General features: G+C 40.7%; 1 protein-coding gene, 1 long non-coding RNA gene and 1 pseudogene across 7 annotated transcripts in view; 1 reads left to right on the top strand and 2 right to left on the bottom strand.

Annotated features, from left to right (window-relative positions):
• Window positions 1–91: 91 nt before the first annotated feature.
• LOC131703150 (uncharacterized) lies at window positions 92–22,609 on the bottom strand. Its single transcript, XR_009309691.1, has 8 exons — window positions 22,119–22,609; window positions 21,115–21,218; window positions 5,065–5,204; window positions 4,173–4,949; window positions 3,771–4,077; window positions 3,444–3,550; window positions 2,569–2,739; window positions 92–1,018 (listed from the first exon to the last, which is right to left on the bottom strand). It is a non-coding gene; the product is annotated as an uncharacterized LOC131703150 (long non-coding RNA).
• The window catches only part of LOC117395236 (zinc finger protein ZFP2-like), a 20,062-nt gene continuing 12,476 nt past the window's right edge, over window positions 18,952–26,537 (top strand). Inside the window, exons 1-3 of one of the 6 annotated variants that reach the window (XM_059006098.1) lie at window positions 18,952–19,050; window positions 23,607–23,870; window positions 25,938–26,439. In XM_059006098.1, coding sequence (XP_058862081.1) covers window positions 23,649–23,870; window positions 25,938–26,439 — 724 coding nt within the window. In that variant the 5' untranslated portion in view covers window positions 18,952–19,050; window positions 23,607–23,648. The other 5 variants (XM_059006097.1, XM_059006095.1, XM_059006094.1 and 2 more) reach the window with 5 other exon arrangements.
• On the bottom strand, window positions 21,546–21,665 carry LOC117395752 (5S ribosomal RNA; annotated as a pseudogene).

Here is a 26,537-nt window from a genome sequence, read left to right as displayed (position 1 = left end):
GAGCCGTGTCTGTGAGCGCGTGTTAACCACCAAACTGCTGACTCGCATTCCCTGCATAGTTATTATTATTATTATTATTATTATTATTTATTTCTTAGCAGACGCCCTTATCCAGGGCGACTTACAATCGTAAGCAAATACATTTCAAGTGTTACAATACAAGTAATAAAATAAGAGCAAGAAATACAATAACTTTGTTCAAGCAAAGTACAAGTGTGACAAACCACAATTCAATAATACAGCAGATAATAGTGATAGTTACATCAGGATATGATTAAATAGTGACAGTTACATCAGGATGTGATTAATACAAAGTACTACAGGTTAAACACTTGGCAGATTACAGTATTCTGAAGTACAGGATTAAGAGCAGTAAAATAGGGGGCAGATAAGAGCAAAATAAAGCACATCTAAATGAAGGGTGATAGTGTCCCAGGATACAAACAGAGGAGTTCTACAGGCGCTGTCTGAAGAGATGAGTCTTAAGGAGGCGCCGGAATGTGGTCAGGGACTGGGCAGTCCTGACATCAGTAGGAAGGTCGTTCCACCAGTGCGAAGCAAGGGTGGAGAAGGAGCGGGCTCTGGCGGCAGGGGAGCGTAGCGGAGGTAGAGCCAGTCTTCTAGTGCAGGCGGAGCGGAGAAGTCGAGTGGGGGTGTAGGGAGAGATGAGGGTCTGGAGGTAGCTGGGTTCAGTCTGGTCAAGACATCTGTAGGCTAGTACAAGAGTCTTGAACTGGATGCGAGCGGTGATCGGGAGCCAGTGGAGCGAGCGGAGTAGTGGAGTAGCGTGGGCGAAGCGAGGCAGAGAGAACACCAGGCGGGCAGCAGAGTTCTGGATGAGCTGGAGCGGACGGGTGGCGGACGCAGGGAGGCCAGCCAGGAGGGAGTTGCAGTAGTCTAGGCGGGAGAGTACCAGGGCCTGGACCAGGAACTGGGTAGCATAGTTGGTGAGGAAGGGTCGGATTCTTCGGATGTTGCTCAGGAAGAATTGGCAAGTGCGTGCCAGAGTGGAGATGTGCTGGGAATAAGAGAGGCATAGTGTTGCTGATTAAAGAACATTTCAATAAATGCGACTACATTCGCGTTGTTAACCTGTTTCCAAATCAGTTGTTTCACATTGTTTTCTTAGATAATGGTTATGCATTTCCCAGAGTATTGCAGTTGTATTTCTGCAGAGGCAAACACATGTTTACACACACACACACACACACACACACACTCATGAGGGTTTTTTTTACACCCGTGTTGTTGGAGTCGATGCGCTGTAAGTATTATTATTATTATTATTATTATTATTATTATTATTATTATTATTATTATTATTATTTATTTATTTATTTATTTCTTAGCAGACGCCCTTATCCAGTGCTACTTACAGTCATAAACAAAATACAGTCACTCTAATAAGCACATGTACTGCCCTAAGTCACGAATAAATCCTTTACCAGCTTTGGAAAAACGAAACTGTGCGATCACATCTGTCCATGCAGAATGTTTATACTGTTCTATGTTGTTAAAGTAAATAAATGCTGTTGTATACAAGAGTATACAAACAACACGAAACTAGTATCACGTGACACACTTGCAGAAATTCAATAAGAAATGTATGACGTGCAGTTGCGTATCATGACCACAAGGTGTCAGTAATAGATTTTATAGTAACCCAGCGAACACAATGATGTTCCAGAACGTTATGAGAATGTTATTCGAAAGTCAGGATAACATTAAGTCATGTTTAAAGAACATTTTTTTGGAACGTTTTCATAAATGTTACGAGAACGTTCGTAACTAATGTTATGTAATAACATTGGCACTGCTTTCAGGTAGCATTGCCAACGACACAACATTAGTTTATTCCAGTTAATTAGGTTCCCTCTTGTAAATGTACTCCCTACTATCCTACCCGCCAATCTCCCGATCTTCATCTCCTACAGCAGCGACCCTTCGAAAAACACAGCCACACAACTAACCCAATTACATGAGAGTATTCTGGAGATATCAAAAGCTCCGGGTACACAACAATACAGACAAAGGTATGGAGAGGTCATATGAGGTTTATTATAAATGCATCCAAAACTAATACTTCACGTGACATGTGAAGCAATAGAAAGGGAGTCCACCAGGATCATTCTATTCCTACTTGTTATTTATAAAACCTGCTGTTTTCTCCCCATGTTCTTTGTGTATCTGTGCTCCTCTTCTAAGCGTACAAACAATTCCTCTAACTCCCTTACAGCGCTGCATGGACGATTTCATTATCTCACAATCAACAGCTCCATTAGAAATCTGCCTTGCTCTTAGAAGGGTTAAAATCTCCGACTGTTTCTCCGTCACGGACTCCAGTTTCATCAGAACATTCCTCTGAAAGATTATCCAAGATAAATGTTACTTTATTTTTTTTTTAATTCCTGCGACATCTTTTTTTTTTTCTGGAACTTAGGCATTTTAAAATTACTAACAGTTTAATTTTTGCGTGACTATATCAGCATATATTTCTATAAATATATAATCAGCATCATGAAGATCTGTGTATTAAACAAGGTTCTTATCCCATGATGACCCCCTTACCCGCACCACGTGTAAAGCGATGACCTCACTCTCATTAGGAGCGCTGTTCTGTCATCCCAAGAGTGTCGTCCTTGCTCAAGGTTGACAGGCAGCTAAACTCCCTCCTCCTTCTTCACCACACAAGACGTTTGGACTTTCAGCACATTGATTTGCCGTGTGGTGGGTGTGAAACTACAACAGAGAAGAAAACACAAATAAGAAAGATAACTAACAGACCCCTGCTAGACTAACATTAACCTAACAACGTTACACAGAACTGCGCTAAATATACGGGATGTGACATAAGCTAAGAATTTAACAGGGGTAGAAAACAAACGACGACTGAGAACAAATGATCCCGCTAGTTAGCTGACAAGAACGGAACATTAGCAGTGGGAGGCTGAGTGGTCCAGTGGTTAAAGAAAAGGGCTTGTAACCAGGAGGTCCCCGGTTCAAATCCCACCTCAGCCACTGACTCATTGTGTGACCCTGAGCAAGTCACTTAACCTCCTTGTGCTCCGTCTTTCGGGTGAGATGTAGTTGTAAGTGACTCTGCAGCTGATGCATTGTTCACACACCCTAGTCTCTGTAAGTCTCCTTGGGTAAAGGCGTCTGCTAAATAAACAAATAAAAATAATAAAAACAAGCTGACTAACTAACACAAAATAACAACTATATAAACAACAACATCACCTAGCGCGAGGAAAAGGGTTATGCTAATTAAATACTCACAGGTAACTGTTGAAATGGTTACACAGCAACGACACGGAAAACAACGGTCAGCTGTTCATAGTGACGAGGAGGCGCGAGGCAATATATATATATATATATATATATATATATATATATATATATATATATATATATATATATATATATTAATAGCAGGAATTTACCTTGTACCTCTCACTCACTGGAGAAATGATCTCAAGGATACAAGCAGACGGTAAACGCAAGCCCCTTGACCTTTTCCTGCTACAAATCAGTAGTGGTGTTGGAGAAGCTACAGAAAAGAAAAATAAATAAAAAAACACTCAATAAATATAAATCAAATCTGCATACAAAATCACACTGAATCTGCGATTACATCAAAACCTGACGTCATTCATTTCTGAAGATGTTAAGGCACACGCACAAAAGTGTTTTGTGATGGAGCACAAATAAAAAGCTGTAAATCTACATTTACATTGAAATTAAAGCAGTAGGGGCTCATGCGGTGTCACCTGAATTGCAGGGAGCTCCCTGTGTGGCGATCGCTGGTTCCAATCCAGGCTGTGCCATCGCCTCCTAGGCTGGGTGGGAAGGATTGAAGTCAGCCGGGTAATCCTTGTCTCGTCGCTCACCAGCGCCTCCTGTGCCGGCCCGGGCGCCTGCAGGTTGGCTGAGTTGTCAGCAGAACTTCGTTTCCTGTGACACGAACGGTCTGGCTGGCTTCGCTGTCGACTCGCAGTACGAAGACAGGCTGGCTGACGGCACACGCTTCGGAGGACGTGCACGCCTGTCTGCGTCTCTCCTGAGTCAACACGGGAGCTGCAGCGTTGAAACAAGGTCTTAAAAACAACTGGATATTCCAAACCGGGCGAGGGGGTTAAAATAAAAGAAAGCAATAGAAGCAGCATACTTACTAAGCTCAGTAAATTTGTAACGGTTCTGTTTGTGGGTGACAAACTGCATAGCCTCATGCTTGGAGTTCACTGAGGTGACCTGCTTCTGCGTACTAGGACACTCGAATCACCAAGAGGTGTACTACACCAAAGAAAAAAACTCCATCACTACCAATATACCAATATCTCACCTTTCAGACAGAAAAAAATGGTTTTCAAACACAAGCAAAGGCCAAATCAGTCTACACCATTTACAAGATAATACAATGCCTTCGTTCCCTGTATTACCCACTCAAGAGGCTACGCACAAGATTTGCCAACAGAATTCAATATGTAAAGGAAATGCAAGCATGTTGAGCAATCGTTAGCCACTCCTGCATCAAAACATGCTGCTTCATTGTGTTTTAACTGCATGCCGTGGTCTCTCTGAGGCAGGACTCCTTTGATGAAGAGATACCGATCTTAACATTTGAGTACTTCCTGAATTCTAAACAGGGAAACATGGAAGCCGCCGTCCACGTACACAAAATGATCTGTACTTTACGATATCTGCAACCTTGGTATTCCTTCCAAACCAAATAGAGATTGCAATAGCGTCTTATAATTTATCATCAGATAAGACACTCAAAGTGAACTCCAATGTTTTCCCTTCAGGATGCGATTCACACAGCAACAATCTAGATGAAACGCATCATGTTCCGTGTTTACACTGAGGCGCTCGTGGCGTTGATGCTGGGGGGTGCAGGTTGGTTTCTTATTGACTTATTTTTGACACCAAGCTGTCCGAATCGTCTTCATCTGTAATATGAAAAAATGACATATATCTGCACTTTCACAACCACACGATTGTCTATTAACTCTCTTCAGACCGATATTAGGAATTCACAAACTATGCAGCACTTTTATTTTTTACCGTGGTCAAGGTCTGGTCTTTCCCTGTCACTTTCAAAGCGTGAGGGTTTCCTGACTTTCCACTGATGGTCTCATCCTCGGTTTCAACATTAGACGTCATTTCTGCCCTCTTGGCTTTACTGAGTCCACTGGGTTAGTTTTCTAAAAAAAAAAAAAATAACAAACCACATTTTTATAAACCAATAGAAATATATGGATGTGCATGAAAGCTTTGTTTACTTTAAAAGTATATGTGTAAAATTGAAAGGAGAGGATGCAGGTTGAAACAGGAATCACTCCGAGTGAAACTATGGTCTCAGTGACATGTCGAAATTGGCAATAGCAGACCTCAGATAATGTAGTTTGATCTACTATGTAAGGAAACAATACATTGGATACATTTTGGTTTATTTCCACAGCGCTGCGCTTGTTTTCAGGAAACCCAAGTCACATGACTTCTCTATCTTGTACAGTATTTTTTCCCCACATGGGTCAGAAGATATTTTCAAATCTCATACCTTTGGGACACACCTGTGTCTGTACAGATCACATTCAATACATCCCATATTTTAAACAATCTCACTACAAGATAAACATGGCTAATTCCCTCTTCATTTTCCTCTCTCCAGGGCTTTGGGCATCAGCCCTGACTGGGACAGAGTTTGGGATCATATTTTTACATCCTCTAAAAATGTAGCACATCAACTGATTCACTTTCAACTTGCACATAGATTTGATGCTACTCCATATTGATGGTTTCAGATGAAAATCACTACTGATCCTCTGTGCCACTGGTGTAGGCCATCTGCGGTCCTTATAATTCATGTTTTTATTTTAAGTGTGGGATCCCTCACTCCCTAAGGTTTATTTTATTCTATTATGTATTTATGTATTCATGTATTTGTTTTATCTTATCTTATGTTAACCCCTATGTACTGTACCACATTTTGCATGCATTATTGTGTGTATTTTGTTTGTTATCATTAAAACCTAATAAAAATGTGATAAAAAATAAATAACTATCTCTTTTTTTTACAGACGAAGAAGGCAGTGTCTCAATTAAATGTGTTAATATGCAACACAAAGAAGGCATTGTGATCCACAATAAACCAGCTTCATTGAAATATAGTCCATTTGGGTTACACTTGGACAAACATGTGCCTGGAAGTCACCTTACCATGACGATTCCTAAAATTGGAGGTTTTATAGAAATGGAAGCTGAATCTACCAAGGTAGTATTCCGTGAGATTCAATTAGAAGCCAAGGGCAGCAGTGCAGCAGCACGTGCTGAAGTCAGTGCTTTGGGAGCTTCTGCAATGGTCCGGGGCGAGCTGGCAAGTGCCTCTGCATCAGTAGGCCCTGTAGGTGTGAAGGTTGGGCTGGGAGTTGACACAGGGGCTTCTATAGGAGTGGAGGGAATTGAGGCAAAGGTCTTGGGAACCGGGTTCTCGATTGGTCCAAAAACGAGCATAAGTGTGCTTGGAAGTGAAGCGTCTTGCTCAGTCATGTAACCAGTAGGAATGAAAAGCACCCTCATTATGACAGTGAACCTTTAGACAGGTGTCCTCCTTGCACTGACTGGGGTTAGTCAGTGTGTGATTGTCGCCAGAATGGATTATTAGTTTAGTTTAGTTATCACAAGCTTCTGTTTGTTTTTCAATATATCTTTATGTTGGAGTGAAACATTGACTATGGCAGTGCTGAATAAATAAGCACTTCATACAAATTGTTATTTGACTCAATTTAAGCCTAGCTTCTATTATCTTGCTGTATACATTTGAAAGTATTTAACTACAAAATATAGAAAAAAGCATATACTAAATATATGTTATACTATTAACACTGTTTTTTTTTTCTCTGAGTTTGTATGGTGTAGCACTTTTTTCTATATCATAGCAAGCTGTATTACAAGACTTATGAATAAAGGGCAGCTTCATCTGACAAGGGAGTATAAAAAGTTAAATAACTTAAATAAAATATAAATGAACAATAATAATAATATAAAACAGTAACAGTTATAATCCCTAAAAATATATATAAATAAATAAAACATTTAAGATTGAAAATAATGGTGAAGAAAATTACAAATCTAATCAGAAATATAGTTTTTGCCATCTGGTCTGAAGAACCTTGCGACAGGTTGCTTGTTCCTCAGAAACAAATTGTCGGCCCACAGGAGTAATTAAAGGGTTAAACATGGAGTAGTTGAACTAGCAGCTGTGGATCTGAACTGAAGGTCATAAATAAGCAGGGCAGCATCTTTCCAATTACCCGAGCACTCTGCTAGCCCCGTTCCCATGACAACAAAGACATCAATCTGAGGGCCCAAATTCTGAGAGCAGAAACTCAAAGTGTTTTTGTATGTGTAGCTCTCTTCAAGGTCAGAGAAGAGCAGTTCTTTGTTTCAAGTCAAGTTAGTCAGTCAGAGAAAAAGGGAGCTCACGTCAACACCTTTAACCAGCAGCTCTAACAACATCCAGCAAAGCACCCAATAACAAAAAAAAAAAAAAAAAAAATTGAAGAGAACCCTCAACGATTGGATTATTATTGAAGAAAAAAGAACGTTTATAAATAAATTAAAGGACTGGGTTGTCTGACCAGGAAAATGATAACTCTACAGCAATTGACTGGGTTGTCTGACCAGGAAAATGATAACTCTACAGCAATTGACTGGGTTGTCTGACCAGGAAAATGATAACTCTACAGCAATTGACTGGGTTATCTGACCAGGAAAATGATAACTCTACAGCAATTGACTGGGTTGTCTGACCAGGAAAATGATAACTCTACAGCAATTGACTGGGTTATCTGACCAGGAAAATGATAACTCTACAGCAATTGACTGGGTTGTCTGACCAGGAAAATGATAACTCTACAGCAATTGACTGGGTTGTCTGACCAGGAAAATGATAACTCTACAGCAATTGACTGGGTTGTCTGACCAGGAAAATGATAACTCTACAGCAATTGACTGGGTTATCTGACCAGGAAAATGATAACTCTACAGCAATTGACTGGGTTGTCTGACCAGGAAAATGATAACTCTACAGCAATTGACTGGGTTATCTGACCAGGAAAATGATAACTCTACAGCAATTGACTGGGTTGTCTGACCAGGAAAATGATAACTCTACAGCAATTGACTGGGTTATCTGACCAGGAAAATGATAACTTTACAGCAATTGACTGGGTTGTCTGACCAGGAAAATGATAACTCTACAGCAATTGACTGGGTTGTCTGACCAGGAAAATGATAACTCTACAGCAATTGACTGGGTTGTCTGACCAGGAAAATGATAACTCTACAGCAATTGACTGGGTTATCTGACCAGGAAAATGATAACTCTACAGCAATTGACTGGGTTGTCTGACCAGGAAAATGATAACTCTACAGCAATTGACTGGGTTATCTGACCAGGAAAATGATAACTCTACAGCAATTGACTGGGTTGTCTGACCAGGAAAATGATAACTCTACAGCAATTGACTGGGTTGTCTGACCAGGAACATGATAACTCTACAGCAATTGACTGGGTTGTCTGACCAGGAAGATGATAACTCTACAGCAATTGACTGGGTTGTCTGACCAGGAACATGATAACTCTACAGCAATTGACTGGGTTGTCTGACCAGGAACATGATAACTCTACAGCAATTGACTGGGTTGTCTGACCAGGAACATGATAACTCTACAGCAATTGACTGGGTTGTCTGACCAGGAAAATGATAACTCTACAGCAATTGACTGGGTTATCTGACCAGGAAAATGATAACTCTACAGCAATCGACTGGGTTGTCTGACCAGGAAAATGATAACTCTACAGCAATTGACTGGGTTGTCTGACCAGGAAAATGATAACTCTACAGCAATTGACTGGGTTGTCTGACCAGGAAAATGATAACTCTACAGCAATTGACTGGGTTGTCTGACCAGGAAAATGATAACTCTACAGCAATTGACTGGGTTGTCTGACCAGGAAGATGATAACTCTACAGCAATTGACTGGGTTGTCTGACCAGGAACATGATAACTCTACAGCAATTGACTGGGTTGTCTGACCAGGAACATGATAACTCTACAGCAATTGACTGGGTTGTCTGACCAGGAACATGATAACTCTACAGCAATTGACTGGGTTGGCCCACCAGAACAATCAATTGTACAGCAAGAATCTACACATGGGGACAAAGACTGAAGAAAGAACCTCAACCACACTCTGCTGTTGCATCCACTCCACAACAGAAATGGAGTATTCCCAGTTAAACCAAAGAATAGAAAATTGCAGAAATCATATTTGGAAAACGTTATAAATGTATGTTTGCAGTAAAGTTCAAATTTGTGTTCTGTCGAGCGGTGCAGCTAGGAGTGCTTTAGAACAAAATGTCTATTTTGCTATCTGAGGATTATAATTTAATAACTAAACTGAAAGAGAATTATATCTAGAGCTGTTGAATGCATGATAGATTTGGGGTGTTAAGTATTTTGTTCCGTGGTTCTAATTAAAGAACATTTTAACATCAGATTGATAAAGAATGAATTACTATTTGGTAATATCCGATTAATTCGAATTTACTGAACTTATACCCACATATTTACTCATTCAGTTATACTGCCATTTAATTATATTAGTTATTGACTCAGTTGTTATTTTTTTATTATTATTACAATTTATAGGATAGTTTATGAAGCTTTGCTTTTATATGTAATTGATACTTACACTGAAGCTGAGCTATCACGTGACAGTTGTTGATTATAGAGACTGCTGTACTGATTGATGCTGTTTTGATAATTAACCTGCTTTTCTATTTCTGTACCGTATGTTTAATTACTAGCTTTTGATAAAATTGATAAAAGATCAAGACCAATAGTGGTGTTGCGTGTTTTATCATTCAGTTATTCTCTCTGTGATCTTGAACTCATTTGGAAGAAGTTTGTAACTCAGTTAACCCATTACACACATGTATTAATTCATTATCTTTAATTGAGTATTCAAACACCAATTCTCCCAACAAAGTGATTGCTTCTGAGGAACAGTACATTCACCATGTCAACAGGGAGTGGTGAAGAAATCCGGTTGGCTTCTTTCACAACTCTAGACGTTGATGCATAATCACTGGGTGCAGGCAAACTTGAACTTACAGCAATAAAACGTTTGTGGGGAGAAGCTCTCCTAACTGCCACGATTAACTCCCGCATAGGATGTCTTAAGGGGATTGTCCCTGAGCCAGGCTATTTGTCCCAAAGTGGATATCCAGAACTGTCCTCTTGCAGGGTCTGCACGTTGCACACATGCTGGGGAGTACTGCGCTGCAGTGTGGTACCCGGATATCCAGAACTGTCCTCTTGCAGGGTCTGCACGTTGCACACATGCTGGGGAGTACTGCGCTGCAGTGTGGTACCCGGATGTGGTCAAAAGTGTTGTGCAATCGATCCTCCAGGCCCCTCAGAAATGAGTCAGAGGAGATTTTCTGGGAATAACGGAAACTTTCTTCTTTTTTCTTGTATTTTTTTTTGTTTGTTCCACACAGTGCACTTATGAAGGTTTTTTCCCCATGCTTGGATATAAAGGATATTGTTTTTTTGATGTTGTCGTTGTTGTTTTGACTGATTGGATCACCTGCATGTTATTAGTGCAACTAACACACAACTAGCCTACTGACTAGCTTATGGTTACTGTGTATTTCTGTTGCACTAACTTTGTTGCATGTGATTGCCTTCCCTGTCGTATCAGTTGCTGATGAGAGTAATCATTGTGAGAATTGTCGTCATACTTCTATTTAATGGTTACTGATTCCCATATATGTCCAAATGTAAAGAAGCTTTGAAGTCAATTGCTGTTGTGCCCGCTTGTTTTTCATTGAGTTTAACAAGTTTCCATTCATCCAGTTACTGCCATCTGTGCCCATATTAAATATACACTTAAAGATGTTGGTGTTTTACGCTGTCAGGTAACTTTTCTGTTCAAAATATTTCCTCAGTTGTAAATATAGGACAGTAATTTGGGTGATTATCTGGGACCCCTTTAAATGCTCTGTTACAGCATTATACAGCCTGCCCAGTCAGCTCATCAAACTCTGAACTAGACTGCTCTGAGTTTCTCAAGAACAGGTCTGGCATTCACCTCTGTATCTCTGTACCTCACTCCTAACATGCCAGCTGTCTGCCACTCCCTAATCTTATTAACAAGCTTCCTATACCTGGCATTTATTTCCAAAACATGTTAATTTTTGGACAGAGCTCTCATAAAAGGCTATGTGACCAATTTGCAGGTGAGGCCACGTGCCCTGCATCCTGCCAGGAACTGCCCAGCATCCATGTTAAACCCTGCAGTGACCAGCTTATTCTCATGCTGAATTTCACAAGTGAATTCCAGAAAGTCCTCATACAGAAAATCAGCACCAGCAGCATTGTGAGACATTACATTCATCCCGTTCCCCATGAAAGGAAGAAGAGGTGGTGTAAATTCAGCAGGGTTGAGGCTGCTGAATCAGCCCACTGTCTGCGTCACCTAGCCCTCCAGACTGGAACCCGGGGCTGAATCTCGGACTGCAGCGTGAACCCTTGTCAAATGCCACGAAATCTGCGTGTTCAGATTTCTTTACGTACTCTTTCTATTTGCTCAGCATACACTCTTATCTCAGGGGAGACGTTAGGAGGACAGAGATGTTATTACTTCCAGTGGGGTGTAGTTTGTGCTCTGGACCCGCAGTATATCCAGATGACTAATATAGAACTCAAGAAATTGACAGACTCATGTATTTAAAGATTTTTACGAATCGGAGTATGATTAGTACTCGTTCGGTTTATTAACAGTTAAATATTGGATAGAGTAGCTACAGGCTACGTCGTATCCCCAGCTGAAAGACACACTGGGCAGTCCAGTGTCTTAACAGATATCAACGTTAACACTTTAATACATGTATATATGTGTTAATCAAGGCCGACAAGCAGGCCAAGAACACGTCACCTAAAGTACCCAATGGTCTATTTCAGCACATTCAACAAAACTCTCTCTTATTTCTAAAACTTAGCGTGAGTTCCTTATGGTAATACATGCAATGCATGCGAGATAAAATAATAATAATAATTGCTTAATGCTTACCCTTTAATATAAATCGTAAAAGGATATGGCTGTCTTCACCAGGCAAATGAAACTGAATTCAATCAGCTCAACTGTGTAGGTTTGCAAAAGATGGACCACCTTTGCAGCCAGTTTTTCTACAGTGTGCAAGGTTTAGATTTGTACAACTCATTTTCTTTTAGTAAGTGTTTTATTTGTACCTACTTTGTGTCATGCTGCTCAGCAGCTATTTTTGCTGTTGTGTAATAAAAAGCCTGGGTGTCTATTTAGATTACCCTCCAGTTTCCAGTCTCCTTCATAAAATAGCTGGTTTGCTACAATACCTTCAGAGATCACTCTGATTGGATACAATATGCCATAATCATAACCTGCTCCTGAACAGGATATGTAGAGCCTTGTAATAATGTCTCAATAAAATGCTAGTGGAACTGCAATAGAGCATTGCTGCTCCACCCCCTCTGCTGATGGGGGCGCTCTAAGGGAAATAGGGGTGTCCTGTGTCTGACAGAGATGCAGGAAACCATTGTGTGTCTTGCATTTTTGTGTTTAAAATCTAAATGACCACATCTCTCTAATACAGTACCTGCTTAGTCAATCAGAGGTATGACAAGCATGCCTGTGTAATTAACAGGGCAGAGGATGAGTCCAAACCAGCGACCCGACCCACAGCAAGCAAGCAAGCAAAGAGCTGGTCTGCATTGTGGTTATAGAGCTTTTATCCTCATCTCATCTCATCGACAGGGGACGGAATCCATAACGACAGTGCAACACACAGTATTGCCCATTACACTACCAATGAAAATCATTTCTGCTCACTCAAAAAATATATATTGGTAGATATTCAAAGTTATTTAAGAAGCATTTGATTACATTTACTTCCACTGGTATTTGAGTAATCCTTAACGACACAGTTCTAGTGAATTATTGCTTAATTCATGAAGCGCCATTGTCCACTGAAATGAATAGGACAATACTGGTACTGTAAGTAATAACATGGATCAACAGGTAAAGGTTGAAAAAAACACTGCAATTTAAACTTTAACTAAACATTTAAATTGAATGTCAGTGCAACCTAGTCCAAATGGCTTCAGATACAGTGTAAGTATTATGAAATAACTGATTGTTTCTAAATTAATTCATTCATGTTTGTTAGACATTCAAAGATTTATTTTTGTTATACAGTTCAAACCTTTACAAAATGGCAGTACATTGCAGCAGGTCTTTTGTTGACAGTAGACATCTGAGTCAATTGTATTGTACAGTACCCAGTATAAATTGTACTTGAGTTTATTTTTATTGTATAGTCTATTTTACTGTATATTTATGATGCAGGTATCCCTCTCAGGGTAATTTATCCTGGAGTGTGGTCGCTTTAATACTGAAGTTCCTGACAGGTGGATTCTGTCCATTACCATTCCCAACAGAATACCCTGGACAGCCATGTTGAGGCCTTTTCCACATAAGTAATGTTTTGGTGCCCTCTGGTGAGCTTTCCTTGTACTTGTAAATGCGTGTATAGGATTACTATCAGCAAAAAACAAAACAAAACAACAACAAAAAAACAACAACCTTAAATAATATTAGAAAATGAAAGATAGAATAAAGTGATAATCTTGCCCCATTACAGAAGACACCCCCTTTCCTTTTAGTAATTAAAAAAAATAATGAAAGAATATAAACAAACAAACAAGGTTTATTCATCCTGTTGATTTTCAATCTCTTCTAGCTGGGCTCCTTATTGCACTCATTCTGTGATCTTTTTACAGTATCTGTAAATACCTCTGGTTTGTGCTAAAGCTGAAAAAAATCCATAACAGCGCTGGATTCTCTGGTTTTCAGCCAGGTGGATAAGCTACTATAGTCATATTATTACAGCCAAGGACAGGTGTCCTGGTAGGGTTAAAGCTAGCCTGCACACACAAGTAAAGTAGAGTTGATGAAATCGTACTTAATAATAACAAGAGCAAAGTCTTCTGTTGAGATTAGTTTGGAATCCAAAGCGTATAAAGGTTCACTTCATTACTGCACTGAGTGTGGAATTGCTTTGTCCCAATCAGATCTCATTATATTGATGAGTTTCTCGAAAGCACTTCATTATTGCACTGTATGTTCTGTTCTCTGCTAATTTTCCACAGTTAAATCCTGAATCCCTGCTTCCCTTCATGTGTCAAATAATTGCTGTGTCTTGTTCTTTTCTGTGCCTCCTACAAATATTCAGCAATTGAATTCTCTTCCAAAGTAATAACAGAAATGCAGTTTATTGATTAGAAGCCTATTTTATTATTATTATTATTATTGAATGATGTATATGTTGAATAATAATAATTTAAACTAATGTTATTTGTGTGTCATATTTATCGGTATTACTTTGAATGTATTGTTTGTGGTGTGTGTGCTCTCTAGGCAGCAAGGTGTTTGCAATGCTGTAAACAAACAGTGTACTATTTTTCACTGTGTTTATTGTCTGCTTATACTCGCCCACCGTGGCTTCGGCCCTGCGTCCCCCCCGGTACACGCTACGCGCTGACCAGGTGTGTGTGTTGACCACGCGGTTAGGGTAGGCACATTGCGTAGCGGCCTCCCTGGTGCTGCGGTACCGCGGCGCACGGTTAGCCCGTGATGTTATTATCTCGGGGCACAGGTGCTTAATATGCGACACACGGTGCCCAGCGCCTCAGTGGTAGTGCACAACAACGCTGCACGATACACGGTGCACTTAGTGCCCTCAGTACTCGGAGTGTGCAGTGCTCGGATCACACAGAACACGTGTGCATGCGTGCTGATACCTCTACCACTCTAGTGTGATTACGCATGGTACGCAGTTCACATAGATATGGTGCCTGGGACGCACAGTGCAAGCAGTACATGTGGTGCACGTTGCGCTAATTGCGTAGGCACTGGTCAACCTAGCATATAGCTCACAGTGCTGCGCAGTACCCAGTGTAAACAGGGTACTCGGCACAAGGTGCACAAGGTTAATAGCCTTGCTGCAACAATAGTGGTTGTATACACTATGCTAACACTTGCCAGTGTTCGTTGCAGTGCAAACAGTGCCTCAGTGCTAATGCACAAGGCCAGGCCTATGTCTCATCCCTGTATGGACATTATGGATCTCAAGGCCAAGATGACCCAGGTCCTGGAGCTCTTCCCCTGTCCAGGTCCCGCAGCCCCAATCGCCATACCCCCCCCTCTCCCATGGGAGTGCAGGAGGGGTGGGCAGGGTCATCTCAGCTGGTACAGGAGGACACGCTATCTATAGCGGCCTCGGGCGACGGGGCTTCTTTCTCCTCGGAGATGCAAGTGGGTGAGACCCTTGCCGAGGAAGAGCCTGGTTCTGAGAGTGTCTCAGAAGCCAGTACCACCCCGCTGTCCAGCTCCATTTCGGCACTCGTGGGACGTGCTGCAGCTTTCCTGCAGTTCCCCTGGATGCCAGCATCAGAACCACGCTGGTCCGTTTTCCGGAAGCAGGCGCTTTCTCCCCGCCCCTAGAGGTTCCCAGCCTTCCCACATTTTTTGGAGGAGGTACGCTCCTCCTGGGACCACCAGGCCTCGGGACTCAGTGTGCTGAAGTAGGCCGCATCGCTCGCCTCCTGGTAGACTCCACCATTGCAGCCCTGGTTAAGGCCCCGCCGGTGGGTGGTCTTATTAAAGACCCGGCGTGCCCGAACCCCCAATGCAGGGTGACGGAGACACATTTGAAGCGAGCCTACGCAGCAGAAGCGCAAGCAACTCGCTTGGCTAATACAGCTAGTGTGCTGACCACGTATTTAGATGGTGTATTGCGTGAAGCCCCACTCCCCGGGCCTGTGGCCATGGAGCTGCGCTTCCTGTCCAGCACACTGCTGCAAGTCTCCGGTCTCCAAGGGCAAGCCCTTGGCCGGAGCCTGGCTAGCTTAGTGGTGGCTCGTAGACAGCTATGGCATTCAAGCCAGGGTCCCTGATGCGGATAAGGCCGCGCTGCTTGACGCGCCCATATCCCCAGGTCATACGTTTGGGCCAGCAGTGGAGGAGATTTTGCAAAGTTCCCAAAAGGAACGCTAGGCATCCAGTCAGGTGGCCGCATTGCTCCCTCCCCGTGCCTCTGCCTGGGGTAGGTCGAGCCGCTGGCGAGCTCCCCAGACTCGGACTGTCACACAAACAGTCCCAGTCCCCACAGCTCCACTGGGTGACCTAAGGCATCGCCCTCAGGGCACACCAGCAGGTAACCGAGCCCGACCGGCAGGCAGAGGGAACGCAGGTCGTGGTCAGTCCACAAACCAGCGTTATAGAAGATTTAGGCCAGCGCCCTAAATACTCACTCAAAATTGCCAAGCCGCGTGGGGCAAATTCTATTTCCTCTCGGCCATGAAGGTCCTTGTCCTTCCCAAACCCAAGGTGACGTAGTCGACAAAATCTCTTGGTATCATACAGGTTACCGTGGACACCCTACCCGTGACACATACATGTAAACTACACCACGGTGAGCAGCTCCTTCCTCCAGACACAGACCACACTGGAGTGTTTAGATGACTGGGTGTGAGGAGCCTTGTGTTAACAATGGAAGAACTGGACTGACTGGGGAGCTCACTGCTGCTGCCTATTTCAATTGTTTTATTACTGTGTTACAGTATGGGGCAGCAGTAGTGCTCTGGCTCCCTCTTGTGGTCAGTGTGAGTTGTCACGGGTGACCCCGAACCAGTTATTATGTGTAGTAAGAAATTGGATTCCTTTGCATGGAGAATTTCAGTGGCTAGAGTTCACGGCTCCTCGATTGATTCAGATTCAGTTGTATTAAGTCTGCCCACTAATAATGTAGAGCAAAATAGGTATTGTGGTGTTTGCAGAGCCGACCCGAGCTGAACCCAAGACAGAAGTGGAGTCCTGCTGGGAACGAGCTGAAACATTGGACATGGACTGGATGATTTAAAAATGAAATGTATTAATGAGATGATATGTGTTGTAACCATTTGTAATGTTTGAATAATCTTTAGTCTGTAACGAATACTGTAAAGTGCTCTCTCTCTGTAAGACCGTATAACAGAATCTGGTACAACTTGATACACTGGCCGGCCTTGAGCAGTCTCTTATTAAAATTGGCACGATTCCCAGAATTTAGTGCTAAAATCTCTGTTAACACTTTTCATCTTGAATACAGAATAATGCTGTACTAATAGATGTATGTTAATATGCTTGTTTTAAATGGTATAGGTTGTTGTGGTAACATGTAATCATAGGTAGTGGTAATTATATTTAGTTTAAATAATAGTGTACTATGAACAATTTTTATGTATAAGATCATATGATTCACTTTGCTTAATATGATAGCATACCTGAAGCTGTTTTCTATCAAGATGAGCATAGTTGAAAACTGAGTCCTAATTCAATGAAAAGAATTACTGTGTGCTTACATTCAAGAATTATACTTTCCGAATATAAAGGAAAAAGGAGTTAGGAGTATTCTAAAGGGAAAGAGAAAAACAGAAAGGGATTAAAAGACCTCGCTTTGAGTCGGTTTCTGCTTGTAATTCAGTTTTAAAATAAGTAGGTGAGTAAGAACAACTTAGAGTAAAAAACAGACTCTAACTTAAGAAAAATAAGCATTTCAGAAGATACACCACAAATAGAGAACAGAAAAATTGAATAAAATCCTATTGTAACATTGCTGCTATGTTGCTGCTAGCAGAAAGTAATAAGGTTAGCAGCCATACGTTATAAGAAGTAAGGTACTCGTTTGACTCTGAAGTTAAAAGACGCAGCATAAAAAGAAGTTGTGGTAAACATACAAAATAAAAGGATTGAATAAATAATGAAGAATAAAAGCAGGAGATAGGTTTTAGAAGAATAAACTCTATGTGACCTGTCTTCTTGAACTCTCTATCAGCCTGCCCTTGGAGAGATTAGTATTAGCTGCTGGAAGGCCTCTTTGGTGGGAAGAAGCCGGAATTTTCTTATCAGAAGGCTTATAGTATCAGGGGCTGGACTGCAAAAATAGGGAGTTAGAATGGATGGTCTTAACACCTAAAATAGCTAGTCGAAGGGCAGAGGAGGCATGCAAGACATAGGTGTAAGGAGATTTATAGAAACATCCATCACTACCAAACTTGGCAAGGGAAGAGGTGTCTTTAACAAACTGGATTTAGCCAGTATGAGTATAGCTGAAACATACAGGGTCATCTGGATGTCAATTGAGTTCAGGCAATTGGGGCCCATAGGAGAAAAATACATTACAACTTCACAGCTCAGTAAAATAGTTAGGTTTTCCATGAGAAGAAAACTCTACACTAAAAAGATATAGAATGAAAGTTCCCGATAATACCGGCTAAACATACACCAGTAAGGAAAGAAGGAAACTAATTTGAGTGAGATGACATGAGGGAATATATTTTTGAAAGCCAAGTTCATGTAATCAATTATAACCATTATAACTATAACTGCTATATTATGATATAAACTGTTGGTGTTGCATATATTCAAACACCACTCTTTTTATATTACACACAATTATTGGTGTTGCATATATTTAAACACCACTCCTTTTTATAATGCACACATATTAAGTAGTGAATCAAAATAGCAAGGATTTTGTGATCTCTGCTTTACCTAAACTTTTTAAATAAAGGAGGGGGCCAAGGATGAGTGGATGAGATCATGGGCCAGTGTTGATTTACTGACATATGACTCCAAGTGGGTCTGAAGAGTTGGTTGAATTCCTTAGAGATTACTGTTCGCTAAGAGATAAGGACTGTCCATGAAGATTGATGATTGGAACTAATTGGGGCCTCCCATTGCTTTCAATGGGACAACAATTGTATAAAAACCCTGGGCTGATCACACTAAAACCACCACAACCAAGACTCAGCTTTGCAGAGCCACGTGGTCCATCCTTTGTAGATCTCCACAGGACAGTCCTTCTCTTTTGTTCACGCTACTCTTCCTCATAATAGAAGGTAAGCATATTAATGGTAATATTGTATCTTGCATGTATTGGTTATATTGCTATGAGGTTTTGAAACCATGTTTTAGTATTGAGAGTCTTATATTGAATGTGCTAAAACATAGCAGTGGGTGCTTGTAGGCTTTGTGCTTAGCCGGCCCGAGGGCTGCACTAAATACATATAATTGTATTATGTTATTGAAGTATTAAATGCTGAGTTTGTAATAAACTTAGGATTGCTAATTATTGTTACATGTTTTTGGGTTTTAGTGGTATGCGCAAACTACTAAACCAATATTAAAGGCATTTTAATAAACCGAAGGGGCACTGATGTTGCTCTGATTCGTACAACTTCAAATAAATGAGTCTGCATGATTTTCTTGATTAAATAAAGGTTTTATGGACATACCGCTCGTCCAGTGCTCAAACATAAACCACTAGGAGTTTTTAAATATCTCTGTCCTCCTCAACGTCTCCCCTGAGTTAAGAGTGTGTGCAGAGCGAATAATACAATAAAAAGAGAACATGAAAAGTGAAAACGTGACAGAGTGATGGCAGTGTGTGCAGCTTGGCAGGGCACTGCTGCCTGTTTCCAGAGAGGGATTCAATCAAACACTAAGTTCACAGTTCAATAGAAGAGTGGATTAGTTCTATTTGTATATATGTTCTAAGCGCTGCACTTCTGTTTCAATAAGTGTCACAGACAGTTCTATGAGATCTGAGCTGTGAACACAGGTGGGACTTGATAGGGTTGGGTGACTCACAGTACAGTTAGATTATCCTTCCTGTAGTTTTATGTTTAGCCTCTCAGTGCTTTCCTGCTCTCTAGGAGGGGCATTAGAAATCTGCCTGTTCAGAATGAACTGGCCCATAAGTGTTGAGACATGTGTGCCAGGGAGCTGCTGCACACATAAGGAATGAAGGAGACCAGGTGGGTAACAAGGATGACACAGGAGGCAAGACAATAAAGAATAAACTGCCTTCAATAACGCTGATGTGCTGATCCTGAATAAAAAATAAGAATTCATTCAGGGACTTCTGAGTTCCTCATTTAAAAATGTGTCTGAAATTGAGATAACATCATTTTTATTATTATAAGTTATAATCCAAGTTAGAAAAAGAAGACTAAAGCACCCAATCTTCCATCTATTTGAGGTGCACACCATGTTAATATATGGGTCATTCCATACCAACTCAACCAGTGCAGATTTTACTAGAAAAAATCACCTGGGTTTTTCTGACATGCTGAGTGCAGAAACTATGGTTGTTATTTTTTTTTTAATTTCTCCTTCGACCTATGACCTTGCAAGGGTCAACAAAAAATGAGAAATTATGTTGTAATCAAACCGCCATGTTTCTTCAATTTTGCATTGTCCAGAGTTAGATCTAGAGAAACAAGTGACAGGGTTTGCTTCCAGTGGCACTAGCTTGGAGCTGAGGGCTTATCAACTTGCTTATGGGACTTGGAGTTTTTTGTTATCATGACATATTTGATTGAATACTGCTCATTTCTCCCGAGTAATCCAGGCTGATTCAAGTTCAGGATGCTCTCTAATTAAGTATGACCCCATTTTTCGGGGGTTTTGTCTGTGGGCTTCTCGCCCTGGATTGTAAGTCAAGGTGTTTCTTCACCTCTTTAAATGCTGGTGATGCCCATCGCCTGGGCCTAACTACTGTTCTCAGCTGTTGACAGGACTTGGAGACGACGTTGTAGTTTCTGGAAAAATTAGCAATAAACAAATTTCATTTTGACATTTTCTTTTACAAAGCATTTCAACTATTGAATGACACCTCTCCATGCGTCTGACATTTTTATATTGCTTATTCCTGTCCAATACAATGTGGACTATTTGAAGTAGTGTCCGATACATTCAGCAAAACTTTTAAGGTTCCAAGTCAGGTCTACATCAACAATTATACAATTCTTAAGACAGTTTGTTAATTCGTAATATTTTACCTCATGGTTTGACTTTTATCTTTCAAAATTTGAGTTAAGAAAAAGTTAACAAAAACAAAGACCATTTCAATGTGTTAAAATATTTGTCCTTAATTGCAACCGTATAGTAAAACCACTTACATTTCTTATTGACTTTCTTCTTCTCTCCTCAAGATGCCGTCTGTTCCAAATGTTGGATTTGTTGCTTTTTCTTTTTAAGGAACACCAATAAGTTTTCATGGCAGCTAGAAAATAGAAAAGCATATTTAAATATCCATGTACCATTTTACTGTACATATATAGGCTGATATACTTTTTATTTCTTAGCAGGATATACTGATAATACATTGAATCTCAATGTCTTTGAAATCACGTAATTCCACAACAATGTCTATTTATTAAACTGAAAAATAATGTAATTTTTTATGTTTTAACAAACTCGAACACACATGGGAAAAGGGCAGGATGGATTGAGTTCATAGCATTTACTTATGTTAAAAGTTTCATGTTAAATGTTAAAATAAAATGTATAATTTTTTTCTAGTTGGCGCAAGTGTGAGAAAATTATTCGATATATGTGGGGAAATGGTATTCCCAGGCGGTCTCCCATCCAAGTACTAACCAAGCCCGACCTTGCTTAGCTTTCGAGATCAGACGAGATCGGGCGTTCTCAAGGTGGTATGGCCGTAAGCGAAAAGCTGTGGTGGTTTAGTATGTTTCATAGTAACTAATACCGGAATAGTGCTACACGAGGAAAAAAGCATTGCTTAAAATGAATGACTGAATACATAAATATCGACATAAATGTATTTATTCCCATGCGTATTTATTTATTCATTCCAATATTTACATATTACTTTATTTATTTCGATAATTGCGGGTGGTCGGACAAACTTCATACAAGATTCTCGTCTGTATTGTTCTTTCGGTAGCCTAAATACCAAATTTAAACGACACCAAAACTGACCACGGGGTAAGAACAAATAAAACATAAGAAACGCATGTGCACGGCCATAAAACGACACACACACACGCACGCACACGCACACACACACACAACCTGAAAAGCAAACTTTATACTGAAGGGAAAATAAACACGTAAAGAAACAGAAATGAGCTCAAATTCAAATAAATCTAAATCATACCTTGTGTCCTGACCCTGCCTTCTGACGACCCCCCACAAATCCACACACCGTTATTAAAACAGCCGATCTCAGTTGTATTGTGTAATGAATGATAAAGGGCTAGATATGTCATTGGACTCCGCTGACGAGGGGCAGCAGTAGGTTTAGTGGTTATTTGTTTATGCTCGTCAGATGATTCGGTCAGGAGGGACACAGACCTGCACTTGCTCAAGGCAGACATATTTTAAACTCAAGTCTCATTCTGTATCACCAACACTGCATTGCCATGAAAAACTTGAATAAACCATCTTTGGAAACACTAGTATTAAAATATTGTATATGTACGAATCTTGCAAAATTAAAAAAAAATATTAAATATCGGTAGTTTGATACAGCCTCTTTTCTTCTATACAATATTTTATACAATTCTATGCATTTCAGTGGGTAGTTCTAACCGCAAGTCAGACACACCTGAATTCTTTCGGGTCTTTCCCCACCTTCTTTTTTGTCAAATAATCTGGCCAATCAAATGTTCCATTAAACATTTCAGACTCGCAAGTAACCAATCAGAAGCAAAGCACTCGTTCTGCCCCCAGAACAAGCTTGGTTTCCAAAAACTCAACTGAACCGGACGCATCATTTTAAAGCGTAAGTATTGCGGCGGGTTTGAGTTTTGAAGATTAGTAGCGGGTGAGTTGCTAACCATTTCATAAAATCCTGGATTTATATTGGTCAGTGATATAAGAACAAGCAATTAAAGTAATTGTGTGCTTTCGTAATATTACTAACCTGCAACTAAGCAAATGTAACAGTCTGGTGATTCAATGAATTGTAGCGCTTACTCGGTGGGAACCTTTGTTACAGGGAGATGGGGTCTGGTAGGAAAATGTTGGAGAGCGGGATTCTGGGAAGAGCTGAGTTCGTGGTACCAGATGTGTGATTTTCAATAAAGTGTGTTCATTTAGAAGTAATACACAGTGTGAATCTAATCGTTTGTGGAAACCCCCCAATCTATAACACTGCTTGTACGAGAGCAGCCTGTTTCCTGTTTGTGTGTGAATACAACATGTAGTCAAATGTTTGCGCATTTTCTGAAACGTTAGTATAAACTACACGTTGACAATGTAATCCATGTTTTTTTTAATATATATATATGTGTGTGTGTGTGTGTGTGTGTGTGTATGTCAATGGTTAACACGATTTCTGCTTCAGGGTTAAACCGAAAACTCGCCGAATTTGCAGGAGTGTTTTTGAATAGACGCATGCGCAATCAGTAATTTAAATTAAACATCTTCATGTTTTGTGGCGATTTAAAAGTGAAATCCACCTTAAGAGTCAGATCAGAATAATTCTGGTATTTTTAAGTCCACCTTAAATTCTGGTGTCTGAAAGTGAAATACAAATCCACTGCACTCGGGCGAGCGCTTTTACTGGGTGTGCCTGTCAGGAGCCCCCACTTAAACCTCTTTGACAGTACTTATAATCTTTCTTTTTTTTTATTTTTGGCAGCTACCGAGCAGAACCCCATTTGATACTGTGGACAGTTTAAAGATGGAATCAGTCCCGATTAAAGAGGAGCTCCCTAAACTTGAACTGGTCCCCATTAGACTGGAGTTCTCTGGACTGTCTTCCCTCCCCATTAAACAGAAGCTCTGTGAGATGCCATCTGACAGCATCAAGTCGGAGGTGTCTGGGATTAAAGCTGAGCGCAATGAATTGGAGATCTCCCAGACAGAAGAACCCCTTCCTGTGAATGAAGAGGTGCTGGAAATGGTGTGTATTACTAAACTGGAACCCCTCCAGAGACATATAGAACTATGTGTACTCTCTCGTGTTCTTATCATCACCCAAGATGATGGACCGAAATCTCACTTGAACTCTGCTGATTGTAGCTCTAGATCTATCTATAGATATATATCTGTAGTTTTGACCGTAAAATAACAGAGTTAAGTGATCTTTAACAAAGAACCCATGAACGTGACCACAACACCAGAATGGTGAAAATGTAGTCACAACAGTTATAAGATTTTTTTTAAAGAATTATTTATGGGTTGGTTATGTATGTCAGACTGACTATAAGATATATCTGTCAGAAGTACTATACCAATAAATCTCTAGGCAAACGTATTCGACTGCATTGCTGTGTATACAAACTGTATAGGTATTTTGTTCTAAGTGCTTTCAATGTATTTCACGCTAGTAATGTGAAACCATTTTTCTTTTCATTTGTGATCAGCAGGGATGCCCTGACATGTCTCAAAACACAGGGGGGGGTTGAGCCCCCTTTTAAAATGCTGACTTTGCCCGAGGAGGGCTGAGGTCTCACGGCCCCCACATACTCGACGCTGGTGGGCAGTTGCTATTCGTTCATCACATGATTTTTTTTTTTTATAATTCACCATAATCCTAACAATCCTAACCGAAACTTCAAAGCACAGGCAACCTCCAAAACCCTTATTTTATTTTATCCCCACGGGATGAATGAAGTACGTCCAGTACTTTCCCAGGCTTCTTGTAGAGTGTAGGTGTAGCGGTTGATCAAACACAACAGGGTGATGATGTGCACATTGCAGAAGTGTCACTGGTGCTTACATTAAAACATTTACAACTCATTCAGTTGGTGGGGTTCATAGATGTTCTTTGCATTCTTCACAAAATGTAAAAAATACAAATTCTCTGCCAAAATGCAAATTGCGCATTTTTCCACAGTATTCTGTTATAAACAGATTTCTAGGATCCCTGGGGATTAACACCTACTTTGAGCAATCGATCAAATCAATCCATTTTTAAATAAGTTGATCTACACAAAGTCTGACATGATTAAAGCATCATTTAGTAATTTAAAAATGACTTCTTTTATTCTATCGACCCTCATTTTTGTACACTGCAGTTTGTTTGTTTTGAACTTCGGCTCCCTGCTGCAGATTATTATTATTATTATTATTATTATTATTATTATTATTATTATTATTATTATTTATTTCTTAGCAGATGCCCTTATCCAGGGCGACTTACAATCGCAAGCAGATACAAATACATTCAAGTGTTACAATACAAGTAATACAATAAGAGCAAGAAATACAATAATTTTTGTTCAAGTGTGACAAACCACAATTCAATAATACAGAAGATAATAGTGATAGATACATCAGGATATGATTAAGTACAAACTACTACAGGTTAAACACTTGGCAGATTACAATATTCTGAAATACAGGATTAAATGCAGTAAAATAGGGGGCAGATAAGAGCAAAATAAAGCACATTTAAATGAAGGGTGATAGTGTCCCAGGATACAACAGAGGAGTTCTACAGGTGCTGTTTGAAGAGGTGAGTCTTAAGGAGGCTCCGGAATGTGGTCATGGACTGGGCAGTCCTGACATCTGTAGGAAGGTCGTTCCACCACTGCGGAGCAAGGGTGGAGAAGGAGCGGGCTCGGGAGGCAGGGGAGCGTAGCGGGTTGAACCCTATTTCAAAACACAAAAAAATGTTTTTTTTAGGAGTGTACCATTAACGTCCATTAAAAATATAATAGGGTGTTACATACTGTTCTATGTAAAATGCAGTGTCTGTTGTGGCATTGCAGTTTACACTGAGAAACATCTGCTTCAGAACCGGTACTGTGCCGCCACTGAACCACCTCGAGAGACGGGTCAGTGACAGAATAAAGAGTCTCTGCATTTTACCAGCATTTCCCATTGACACTGAAAGTGATTCCACATCAGTGCCGTCACAGACACAGTGATTTGCTTCAGTGTAGACATGCCTCAGCATTAGTGCTAATCAGGGTCTGTGATATGAAACCAGCCCTTAATCTTTTTTTCTTTTTTTTTCTGACAGTTACCAAGCAGAACCACGTTTGATGCCTTGGACAATGTGAAGATGGAATCTGTCCCGATTAAAGAGGAGCTCCCTAAACTTGAACTGGTCCCCATTAGACTGGAGTTCACTGGACTGGCTGCCCTCCCCATTAAACAGGAGCTCTGTGAGACGCCCTGTGACAGCATCAAGCCAGTGGTGTCTGGAATTAAAGCTGAGCGCAACGAACTGGAGATCTCCCAGACAGAAGAACCAGTTCCTATCAAAGAAGAGGTGCTGGAAATGGTGCATATTAAACTGGAGCCCCTGAAAGAGGAGGTACTCTTGAAACCAGGGAAGGAAGAATCCGAAGACTTGAAAGCAGCCCCCACTGAGCTGGGTCCGGTACACCTGCGGGAGTGTAGCGTGGTGCTGGAGAGAATCTATGCGAGAAAGCAAGGCTCTGGAGAGGAAGGCTCTCCCAACAGCACGCAAGGAGGTGGACAGGACGACGAGAGCTCACATTCAGAGTGCAGTCCAGCAGGTGAGTGACTGACTAGCTGTGACATTGTCATTCTACACTCAGTGATGGCCACAGTGTGACTGAGAGGCTGAGAACAGATAGCAGGGCTCCACATTAGC

This window comes from Acipenser ruthenus, chromosome 32 (assembly GCF_902713425.1).
Source record: "Acipenser ruthenus chromosome 32, fAciRut3.2 maternal haplotype, whole genome shotgun sequence".
Lineage (NCBI taxonomy): Eukaryota > Metazoa > Chordata > Actinopteri > Acipenseriformes > Acipenseridae > Acipenser > Acipenser ruthenus.
Note: the sequence above shows the minus strand (reverse complement) of the source record. Positions and strands in the feature narration are given on the sequence as shown.